Here is a 12,197-nt window from a genome sequence, read left to right as displayed (position 1 = left end):
AGGTGTGGTTATCAGGCGTAGTTGTGTGATGTGGTTGCCAGGCGTGGTTATCAGGCGTAGTTGTGTGATGTGGTTGCCAGGTGTGGTTATCAGGCGTAGTTGTGTGATGTGGTTGCCAGGCGTGGTTATCAGGCGTAGTTGTGTGATGTGGTTGCCAGGTGTGGTTATCAGGCATAGTTGTGTGATGTGGTTGCCAGGTGTGGTTATCAGGCGTAGTTGTGTGATGTGGTTGCCAGGCGTGGTTATCAGGCGTAGTTGTGTGATGTGGTTACCAGGTGTGGTTATCAGGCATAGTTGTGTGATGTGGTTGCCAGGTGTGGTTATCAGGCATAGTTGTGTGATGTGGTTGCCAGGCGTGGTTATCAGGCATAGTTGTGTGATGTGGTTGCCAGGCGTGGTTATCAGGCGTAGTTGTGTGATGTGGTTGCCAGGCGTGGTTATCAGGCATAGTTGTGTGATGTGGTTGCCAGGCGTGGTTATCAGGCATAGTTGTGTGATGTGGTTGCCAGGCGTGGTTATCAGGCATAGTTGTGTGATGTGGTTGCCAGGTGTGGTTATCAGGCATAGTTGTGTGATGTGGTTGCCAGGTGTGGTTATCAGGCATAGTTGTGTGATGTGGTTGCCAGGTGTGGTTATCAGGCATAGTTGTGTGATGTGGTTGCCAGGTGTGGTTATCAGGCGTAGTTGTGTGATGTAGTTGCCAGGCATGGTTATCAGGCGTAGTTGTGTGATGTAGTTGCCAGGCATGGTTATCAGGCGTAGTTGTGTGATGTAGTTGCCAGGCGTGGTTATCAGGCGTAGTTGTGTGATGTGGTTGCCAGGTGTGGTTATCAGGCGTAGTTGTGTGATGTAGTTGCAGTGCGTGGTTATCAGGCGTAGTTGTGTGATGTGGTTGCCAGGCGTGGTTATCAGGCGTAGTTGTGTGATGTGGTTGCCAGGCGTGGTTATCAGGCATAGTTGTGTGATGTAGTTGCCAGGCGTGGTTATCAGGCGTAGTTGTGTGATGTAGTTGCCAGGCGTGGTTATCAGGCGTAGTTGTGTGATGTGGTTGCCAGGTGTGGTTATCAGGCGTAGTTGTGTGATGTGGTTGCCAGGTGTGGTTATCAGGCGTAGTTGTATGATGTGGTTGCCAGATGTGGTTATCAGGCGTAGTTGTGTGATGTAGTTACCAGGTGTGGTTATCAGGCGTAGTTGTGTGATGTGGTTGCCAGGCGTGGTTATCAGGCGTAGTTGTGTGATGTGGTTGCCAGGTGTGGTTATCAGGCGTAGTTGTGTGATGTGGTTGCCAGGTGTGGTTATCAGGCGTAGTTGTGTGATGTGGTTGCCAGATGTGGTTATCAGGCGTAGTTGTGTGATGTGGTTGCCAGGTGTGGTTATCAGGCGTAGTTGTGTGATGTGGTTGCCAGATGTAGTTATCAGGCGTAGTTGTGTGATGTAGTTGCCAGGCGTGGTTTTCAGGCGTAGTTGTGTGATGTGGTTGCCAGGTGTGGTTATCAGGCGTAGTTGTGTGATGTAGTTGCAGTGCGTGGTTATCAGGCGTAGTTGTGTGATGTGGTTGCCAGGCGTGGTTATCAGGCGTAGTTGTGTGATGTGGTTGCCAGGCGTGGTTATCAGGCGTAGTTGTGTGATGTGGTTGCCAGGTGTGGTTATCAGGCGTAGTTGTGTGATGTGGTTGCCAGGCGTGGTTATCAGGCGTAGTTGTGTGATGTGGTTGCCAGGCGTGGTTATCAGGCGTAGTTGTGTGATGTGGTTGCCAGGCGTGGTTATCAGGCGTAGTTGTGTGATGTAGTTGCCAGGCGTGGTTATCAGGCATAGTTGTGTGATGTAGTTGCCAGGCGTGGTTATCAGGCGTAGTTGTGTGATGTGGTTGCCAGGCGTGGTTATCAGGTGTAGTTGTGTGATGTAGTTGCCAGGCGTGGTTATCAGGCGTAGTTGTGTGATGTGGTTGCCAGGCGTGGTTATCAGGCGTAGTTGTGTGATGTAGTTGCCAGGCGTGGTTATCAGGTGTAGTTGTGTGATGTAGTTGCCAGGCGTGGTTATCAGGCGTAGTTGTGTGATGTAGTTGCCAGGCGTGGTTATCAGGCATAGTTGTGTGATGTAGTTGCCAGGCGTGGTTATCAGGCATAGTTGTGTGATGTGGTTGCCAGGCGTGGTTATCAGGCGTAGTTGTGTGATGTAGTTGCCAGGCGTGGTTATCAGGCATAGTTGTGTGATGTAGTTGCCAGGCGTGGTTATCAGGCATAGTTGTGTGATGTGGTTGCCAGGCGTGGTTATCAGGCGTAGTTGTGTGATGTAGTTGCCAGGCGTGGTTATCAGGCGTAGTTGTGTGATGTAGTTGCCAGGCGTGGTTATCAGGCGTAGTTGTGTGATGTAGTTGCCAGGTGTGGTTATCAGGTGTAGTTGTGTGATGTGGTTGCCAGGTGTGGTTATCAGGCGTAGTTGTGTGATGCGGTTGCCAGGTGTGGTTATCAGGCGTAGTTGTGTGATGCGGTTATCAGGCGTAGTTGTGTGATGTGGTTGCCAGGTGTGGTTATCAGGTGTAGTTGTGTGATGCGGTTGCCAGGTGTGGTTATCAGGCGTAGTTGTGTGATGCGGTTGCGAGGTGTGGTTATCAGGCGTAGTTGTGTGATGAGGTTGCCAGGTGTGGTTATCAGGCGTAGTTGTGTGATGAGGTTGCCAGGTGTGGTAATCAGGCGTAGTTGTGTGATGCGGTTGCGAGGTGTGGTTATCAGGCGTAGTTGTGTGATGAGGTTGCCAGGTGTGGTTATCAGGCGTAGTTGTGTGATGTAGTTGCCAGGTGTGGTTATCAGGCGTAGTTGTGTGATGCGGTTGCGAGGTGTGGTTATCAGGCGTAGTTGTGTGATGAGGTTGCCAGGTGTGGTTACCAGGCGTAGTTGTGTGATGCGGTTGCGAGGTGTGGTTATCAGGCGTAGTTGTGTGATGCGGTTGCCAGGTGTGGTTATCAGGCGTAGTTGTGTGATGAGGTTGCCAGGTGTGGTTATCAGGCGTAGTTGTGTGATGCGGTTGCGAGGTGTGGTTATCAGGCGTAGTTGTGTGATGAGGTTGCCAGGTGTGGTTACCAGGCGTAGTTGTGTGATGCGGTTGCCAGGTGTGGTTATCAGGCGTAGTTGTGTGATGAGGTTGCCAGGTGTGGTTATCAGGCGTAGTTGTGTGATGTAGTTGCCAGGTGTGGTTATCAGGCGTAGTTGTGTGATGTGGTTGCCAGATGTGGTTATCAGGCGTAGTTGTGTGATGTGGTTGCCAGGTGTGGTTATCAGGCGTAGTTGTGTGATGTGGTTGCCAGGTGTGGTTATCAGGCGTAGTTGTGTGATGTAGTTGCCAGGTGTGGTTATCAGGCGTAGTTGTGTGCTGTGGTTGCCAGGTGCAGTTGTGTGCTGTGGTTATGTGGTGCGGTTGCCAGGTACGGTTTTGTGCTGTAGTTATGTGATGCAGGTTGCCAGGTGTGGTTGTTGTTGTTGTGGAATATTTCTTCTTGTCTTTGATGCAACAGAAAGAACATGGCAACCTGCAGAAAAGACTATTACACAGACTAACATAGTTTCAATCTGAACAAATGAAGCTTCTGCTTTGAGAATTTCCTCCATCATATAGGCCGGCTGCAGTGTGACATTTCCTTACTTGGGAGACCATGTCTCATCTGACACAGGTTACTAATTATACAATATAATCAGAGACATATTCCATAGTTAGACATCTGTTGCTCTGTTGTTGATGCAGAGTAAGAGAGAAAGCTTTGACCTTGCACAAACTCTTTAAACTTAAGATATTCCAACACTGTGAGGTGCGGTTTCTCTGCGTCAGGACATTGCAGGGCAACAACTGGTCCAGGAATGTACATAATGAATGTCCTTGTGCCAGTAAAATAAGTCAGAAACATCTTTTTTTAAGGTGAGGAAGTTCCATGGTACTAGCATATGAAACAGCATTTTGTTATTAGCATCTGTGACGTGTTTTATAACCTCTTTTCTTTACATTTGTTTATGTTTAGTCCATTTAATGAGTCAGAGGTCATATTGTGTAAATGTAAATGGAAGTCATTATTCTATGCATGAACAAATGATCCATGGAGTAATTTTAGATAACACTACTAATTACACGAGAGCGATGATAAAGAGCTCTGGTTTAGTCTTGACAACTCAAAGGTCTTTAGCAGCCATTTTTATTCCATACCAACTTTATATTTAACTTGTCCTGGTTGCAAGGTGGGGTCCAGTATCCTGCTCAAGGAGACTTTACCATGTGGACTGGGATCATATAACCAGCCATCCTGCTGGTTATATGATTCCCCCCCCCCTGTATGCAGGATATCTTAAATGATATATATAATCCCATCGGACAAAAGAAATAACATTTTCAAATGAGTGAAAGTGATTTTTGGCTGCAGCTGTTATTCATGCATTCTCCCATGCTTTGTCTTTACCTGCTGGCACACAGCTTGTGGAAACATGTTGATGTAATGATTAGCAGCAGCTGATCGGGACACAGCAAACAGAAGCAGGATGATAACTGGGGATTGATGACAGGGATTGCATTTGGCCAGACGAGCAGCTTCGAGGATCTAATCCTCGTTCTGCAGATTCTAAGTCCAGCAGCAAAGTCCAGCTGATCTCCAGCAGATTGTTTGTTCTGCTTCTTACTTCTGCCAAACTAATCTTTGTGATTGGGAGGGAGCTTGTTTGACCTTCATGGTGAAGTGTGACTGCTCTTCTTTGTTTCTGATCACAGCATCGCACCGGCCTTTGTTTGCCGCCTAAGGTCACACGTTCTCTTCCTTCCCTGCACCCTCACACTGAATTCAGGGGAACTTGTTATCCTTTCATGTTGTCTTTACAGTAACCAGAGCAGAATTCACATTTTTAAGAATTCATTTCTCCTGTTGGCTGCTGAAATAGAGATCTTTGTTGTTGTAAAACGCAGGAAGAAGCGGCTCTGACAGACACACAAAGCTGCAAAATGTCTGAGCCGTCACAAAGTGAGAGCTGGCATGCAAGCTTTGTGTTTGCTGGGGTTCGGAGCTTTTATTTTATTTATCAGTATTTAATGGAGAGTGAATCCTCCACGTTGTAATTAAAGTTTCCATAAAACTGTTTAATGACATGCAACACAAAGTATAGTATATTTATTTGTACATAATTAGAATGTAAATTAAACTTTTCATTTAGATCTTGGTTATGCAACGTTAAAATGAAACTTTCATCCATTATTAAGTAGGTTGGGTTACAGTTAGACACAGCGAATGCATCTGGGAGCCGCTGGGCTTGGAATGACTTCTCCACCCAGCTCTGCTACGTTGCTGAATGCTCTTCTAGCACGCTGACTTCACAGTGTTGTAACTATTATATTAAAGCTTCCTTTAACACATGAACAAACTCCTGAAAAGTTCTGTCTCATTGCTTCCTGTTTTGGTTTCCGGCCTAAAATCTGAAAAGTCCACCTGGTTTCTGTACATATTTAGAAATGGAAACTCCACAGAACATAACTGCTGTGTTTCTACATCTGAAGTCACAGTTTTGGTTTCAAATTTAAATTAAATTTACTTTTTTCTTTTCTTTTTAGTGATTATTAGTCGGATTTTAGTTCAGGACTGATGCTGCAGATGAGGATTGTTTTCTTTAGAAGGTAGAGATGCTTCATGGATGTTTAAATGCACACCTTTATGCACACTTTTTTACCTTTAGTAAAAGGTAAATGACCACTTTACATCAACTAGGACGTTAAATCTGCTGTGTTCTTTGATTCAGAGGTTGCATGTAAAACAGAACAAACAGTTTCCTCATTTTACTCTGCTTGTAAATACCTCCAGTTGACAGACAATCCTCAGATTAGACACTTTTAATGCTCTTTCAGGTGAAGGTGAGATGTAGTTGGGGTTCCTTCTGCCCTGCATTGATCTTCATTAACAGCTAAAATCACTTTATGGAGACTTATTTTTACCCTGAACTCTTGACCAGAGCTACTGCGGATGCTTTCTGCACAGATAAAAGAAAGATGAGCTAAAAATACCGTACTTCATCCTTTCTTCCTGTTCACCTCTGTCTCCACTGTCACCTATCCGTCCTCCAGTCTTGACATCTTCATTGTTGCCTCATCCGGCCTTAAGCCCTTCATTTACTCTGTTGAATATGCATGGATGGAAATCAGTGCCATCCAGAGTTACAGTGCCATCACCCGCCAGATGAACGGCCACAGTAACTGCGGCTGGAAGCAAACAGAGTCCTGCATCGGTAACTTTCCCCTCACACACACTGCAGATTGGCACAGGAGCGTTTCATTTCACACGTGCTTTCTTCAGTTTATAACACACAATTTCAGCTCATATGAGGTGGCTAATTATCTTTGCTCAATTTAAAAATCCCTTCATGTGCAACAGCGGCTTCCAGTGTTTGTTTGGTTTATATAGACAGAATTTATAAAACAAGACAAATTCCTAGCAGGGAAGACGATGAATCCCCGCCCGGATTGTCCCCTGCCCTCTTGTACAGGAAAACAATCCCAGACTAATGAGCCACCACAGTGGGATGAGTCTAGAGAGATCCGATGCTTTGTTTTGGTTGTGACTTCAACAGCTCTCAGCAGGCTGCTGATCAGAACTGCTGGAATCTGAGTTCACTGCAGGAAATATTCATTACAGTCCTCGCAGACTCTTATCCGCTCCACATCCTTCATTAAACATGCAGTCAGAGCTCACAGCTTTTAGCTCTGAGCGATTTAAGGTTTCATTGCTTTAAATTGAAACAAACATGTCGGAAGATGGAAATTTCCCTTTGAGCACAGTTTCTCCTCACATGGAGGAGAACAACAAAACTCAAAAAAACAACAATACCCAATAAAACTCAATAATGTTTCTGCTTTGTGCACATGTTTAATCCAGGAGAAATGTCATCATTTCCATCAGATCCTTGAGGACCAGTTTGGGGTTTTTATGTTTGTTTTTTTTTTTTTTTAATATACATAAATTTTTGCGTGTTTTAAACTCGAGCCGAAGTGAATATCAGTCATCGACCTTTGACTCTTGTCTTCATTTTTAGGTGACGGGCAGGTGGATTTTGAAGAATTCATGACAATTCTTGGTCCTAAACTTCTGTCATCTGAAACAAGAGAAGGCTTCCTGGGCAGCACAATAGACACCATCTTCTGGCAGGTAAATCTGTCTGTCTTTCACACAGTCCGTCTGGTAATAACATGAATTGAAATGTTGATATGAATTCTGTGTCTGATGCTGATAAATGAGTCCAGCAAAAAGAGCAGGGTGTGGTTAGCGTCATGATTACTGTTAAAACATTAACTCCTTGCATGTTAAGACGTGTCTTCCTCTATGATACACATATGAAGAGATTGTATTGGATGAATCATTGCTGACTGAGAAGAAGTGTCTGATTCTCACCAGTACAAGTTTGCAGATCAGGGATGCATATTGCATCATAACGTTCACCCCTTTTGTTATATGAGCCCTTCTCAGATGCTAGCCTTGAGATGTGTCGTTTGTTGCAAATAAAAATGTCAAGGAGGTGAAAGGGGATCAGAACCTCCATCACATCCTTCCATCGTGTCAGTGTCACTGATGCTGCGCTGCTCAGCAACACATTTTACTTACTTGGGAAGGTAAAAAGAAACATTTCCTTAAAGACTGAAGACATTGAAGGTCAAATGTCTGAACCAGGTGAGTTACCTTTACAGCAAAGCTGTTGGACGACACTGTTTACACAAAACTCTGCAGATTTGAAGAAAAATTGCATCAAAGGAAAACACAAACAAGTCAACACAAATGCATCTTCTTCTCGGCATGAAGAAATAAGCTGCTGAATGTATCACCATGGCAATGTGTGAATTATCTGCTGTGTTTGAATGAACTTTATTCATGCTTAAAATCCAGTCGATCTACGTTCCTTCCCTCACCTATGGTCATGAGCTGTGGGTCGTGACCGAAAGAACGAGATCTCGTACACAGGCGGCTGAAATGAGTTTCCTCCGCAGGGTGGCCGGGCTCTCCCTTAGAGATAGGGTGAGGACTCGGTCATCCGGGAGGGGCTCAGAGTAGAGCCGCTGCTCCTCCGCATCGAGAGGAACCAGTTGAAGTGGCTCGGGCATCTGGTCAGGATGCCTCCTGGACCTCCCTGGTGAGGTGTTCCAGGCACGTCCCTCTGGGAGGAGACCCCGGGGAAGACCCAGGACACGCTGGAGGGATTACATCTCTCGGCTGGCCTGGGAACGCCTCGGGATCCCCCCCGCAGAGTTGGCAGATGTGGCTGGGGAGAGGGAAGTCTGGGCTTCCCTGCTTAGGCTGCTGCCCCCGCGACCCGACCCTGGATAAGCGGCAGAAGATGAAGATGTAGAGATGATGACTGAGTCTAGTGAATAATGTTAGTTTGCTTGACTGTTTCATTTCCACTTTAAGACCGATGGGATGTGTGCTGGTCATTCCAGCAGTTAAAAGGTGCATAGCACTCGTAAAATTCTTCTGGCAAAGAACACATCTCACAAGAACAGAATAGAAAAAAATATATTTGATAGGAATATAATGAGAGGCTGGTCAGCACACTGTATTTCAGTGTTTTTTGTTGAAATGTCACCTGAACCATCCTACAACTAAATGTTGTAAATTACAACAGAGATAAACCCGACCCGACCCCGGATAAGCGGCGGAGAATAGCATGCTTTAAATCAGGACGTTTTCACACCTAAACCTCAAATGTAGAACAAATAAGTAAAGCTTACCTTCCTCTGACGTCATGTTGTCTGTTGCTTGTTGATAAGCTACCTCCACCAAATAACATTCCCATCATTTTTCTGTTCCCTTTCACTGACAGAAGTGCTGACGCATCATTTTCCCACAACAGACGGATACCTGGTGATATGCAGCTGCAGAAGCTTTCCCCGTGTAGCAGAAAATCTATAAACAGATAAACTGATGAGAGACTTGTGAATATGTGTAGATACACAATGATTTGGGGACAAACAAATTTTTGATAAGATTTGTTTGGTTAAAGTTAAGAATTCAGTTTCCTTTTTTCCTCTAAGAAATTTTTCTTTTAAAGTTAAGCTAATTGTCTTGGAGTTTTTCTGGCATGAACCAGGCTGAGCATTTATTGTTTTAGTGAATCAACCAAAGGAATCGAATGCAATTTAATCGTCTTCCTGTTCATGGTTCAGCATTTGCTGCTGCTTAAATCCCTGATTGCTTCTGGTTGCGTGGTGTTTTACATCTACAGTTCATGTATTGGAATAAACTCTCCGCAGGTTTTATTCTCAATGTACAAAATTACTTTTAAGTTTAATGTTGCACAATCATCTCTGAGTTCATACGATTTTATCTTTAAACATAAAAAAGATAATAAGTTCAGATTCCGATTTGCAGCCAGAGTCTAACCCACCTTCCATACCTGAACACTTTCTGTGCTTTTTTTTTTAAAGCCTGCAAAATTCCCCTCATGTCTACTGAGCGATGTTGTGGCTGATCAACAGCCCCAAACTTAGTAAATAGATGAGAGATTGGTGGTGGCTATAAGTGAGGTTGTCTGAATATAAATGAGTAAAATAATGCTTAATATGCAGACAATAGACAGGACGAGGAAGCCTGAATGAGCATGGAGCCAAATGAGGCGAGTGGGAGTGAAAAGATGAACATTTGGTGTTGATGTGAACACTTGGCAAGCCCATAGTCTTGATGTCATCTCTGGCTTGACCCAGGATTTCTCTTGGGGGCAGGACCTTGTGGTTTACACAGTGAGGACACAAGTCTTCTGTGACACGACTGCAGGCAGGATGAATGTACCACCAGCCACATTTGGCTGCTGCAGTGACCTTGGCTTTTAAAACAGCGCGGTTAGCTGTACCGGTGACAGCAAAGCTATTGCTTTGGGTTTTATCACTTCAATAGTTACAAACCCAAATATCTCATCTGAGCTGCTGCCTAGAAGCAGGAGCTGACACATAGCACCTCCTCTTAGGCACGGAGCTTTCTCAGAGCTGGACGATAAACTACAGACGTTGATTTATTGTTTTTTCTCCACACATTTTACTAATAATTAGTTGCTTGAGAGATGACATATTTGCACTGAGTTGAGTTTGTTAATGGACTGTGGTACATCACTCAGCCTCTTTCAGCAAATTTGTTTAGTGTTTTGTCATAATGAAAAATAAATGCTGAATATCTGCAAAAGCCTCCATGTTTTCAGGCTTTAGAAATGTGGAAACCAGAACAACTTCTGCCTTTATTTATTTGTTCCATATTTAAAAGCTCTTAAAACCATTTCTTTTGGATACTTTTACACTGAAGGCGAGCTGTCCAGGGTGTTGCTGCTGGGATAGGCTCCAGCTTCCCCGGGACCCTTCATTGGACTAAGCGGTTAGGATAATGACTGACTGACTTTTACACTGGATTCACCATCATGTTTTACCCTGACTTACATAAATTTCCTGCTCTGTGGAAAGAATCCTGCCTTGTTCCGTCTTTCTCTATGGTATTTATAGGAACCAAATGCTTCACGAGGTGAAATGTGACTGCGGTAGTTGTCTCAACCCAGTTGAAGTTGCTTTTTTCCATATGCAGTCGCTTTAGCAGACGCATCTTGAATGAACATCTGGCTGCTACTTGCAGCTTTAGCTGTGGATGTGGATGGTGCAGATCTTACCTTAAGAAATTCTTGGTACTCTAAAACATGTTTTCGGCTCAGGTGGTGAAGTAAGTTGCTGGTGTTTTCAATGGCTACCACTTTTGCTCGGCAGCAAAAGAGTGTTGTTTGGTCCACGTTGGTCCTTTTCAACTTGAAGAACTTCCAAACTGCAGATGTGGCTCCTCTCTTTGGAATCAGTTCGTCTGGGTTTGCTTCGTCTTGAGAGCTCTCACCGGCGGGTATGCTGTTCTGTTCAAAACTTTCCTTTTCACACAGTGTTTGTGTCTGGGAGTGAAATCGGTCCCCACTGAAACACCTTCTCACTGCGCACAGTCAGGATGTTGTTTGAGCTGGTATAGTGGGATATGAAAAATTAATATCATAACAAAAATAAAGACCGGTTGCCGGTACGAACCGGTATACCGCACAAGCCCAGTCTGAGATGGTGGTCAACAAGACTGAAGCTCCACAGCTGTACTCTCACCATGTCTGAGTTCTGTCATCAAGTTTGTGAGATGGTGCAGAAACATCTCACCTCAAACATGAAAACAACAAAAGCAATTATTTTTTATTTCAGTATTTAGCATGAAGCAGTATTAGTGGAAATTCTCTGGCTGAGTCTGGCTCATAACATTGATGAGCAAGTTGATCCAGACCAGGACAACTGTCCAGGTTAATGCAGTCTGGTCTCAAAGATGGTCCAACGGGTTGAAATGGTGCTCCTGAAATAGTTCCTCCAGACAATGCTGGACTAGATTTATACACAATCATTCATGCTACATGTGTGACCATGGCTGCCCTGGAGCAGACTCACAGAAACGTGGTCGCCAATCTGCACCCACAGCCTCTAAACATTAGCATTAGCATCAGTGCTAGCATTATTAGCTTAGCATTAGCTCAACTCGCCAATTGCTTAGCTTGCAGTAAACACAAGACTTTCAATATAGCACGATGGCAACAGCAAAGATCTTATCACCTCACCGTTTCCATGGCAACAATAGCCATCCCCTGGCTTTATTGTTTCCATGATGACAGCAAGCATGTTGCCTTACTGCTCCCATAATGATGGAAACCATTTTGTCTGCTCCCATGGTAATAGCAGCCATTTTGCCACATTGTTAGCATGCTGCTGTGATTTCTCATTGTTTTCTGTTCATTAACTTGCTTGTATCAAAGTTGCTGCATACTGGATGTATATTTAAAAAAAAAATACTTGAACTTTATTTCGACTCCACACCTCAGCTTTATCTTTACAGTGTTTTATTGATAGTTTTACTTCAGAAAGGAGTTTAAAATTTTGCTGTTTCTACTCTAAATAACATTATTTCCATAAAGTACAGAAATGTTATTTAAAGTATTACTAAACAATCAAACTAAATACTTTATACATAGTTTTGTTTTTTATTGTTGGTGTGGGGGTTCCAGTCCAGTGCAGTCCAATTCTCCCTGTTGACTCTTTTCAACCATGTTTGGTTATTGCAGTTTTAGTAAATACCTGTTTTCTTATGGGAACGAAAGTGTAGTGGTCATCCAGGCATCAACACTTACAGTGGATGCAACTGG

General features: G+C 44.1%; 1 protein-coding gene across 1 annotated transcript in view; it reads left to right on the top strand.

The window, feature by feature from the left end:
- Positions 1 to 12,197, top strand: part of LOC306760502 (calcium-binding protein 8-like) — a gene marked incomplete at both ends in the record, with an annotated part of 84,543 nt that overhangs the window by 27,839 nt on the left and 44,507 nt on the right. The window contains one exon of the mRNA XM_079246370.1: positions 7,050 to 7,162. Within this exon, the coding sequence (XP_079102496.1) occupies positions 7,050 to 7,162 (113 nt within the window). The remainder of the gene's footprint in view (positions 1 to 7,049; positions 7,163 to 12,197) is intronic.

Source organism: Telmatherina bonti (genome assembly GCF_933228915.1).
Source record: "Telmatherina bonti genome assembly, chromosome: 9".
Taxonomy (NCBI): Eukaryota; Metazoa; Chordata; class Actinopteri; order Atheriniformes; family Telmatherinidae; genus Telmatherina; species Telmatherina bonti.
Note: the sequence above shows the minus strand (reverse complement) of the source record. Positions and strands in the feature narration are given on the sequence as shown.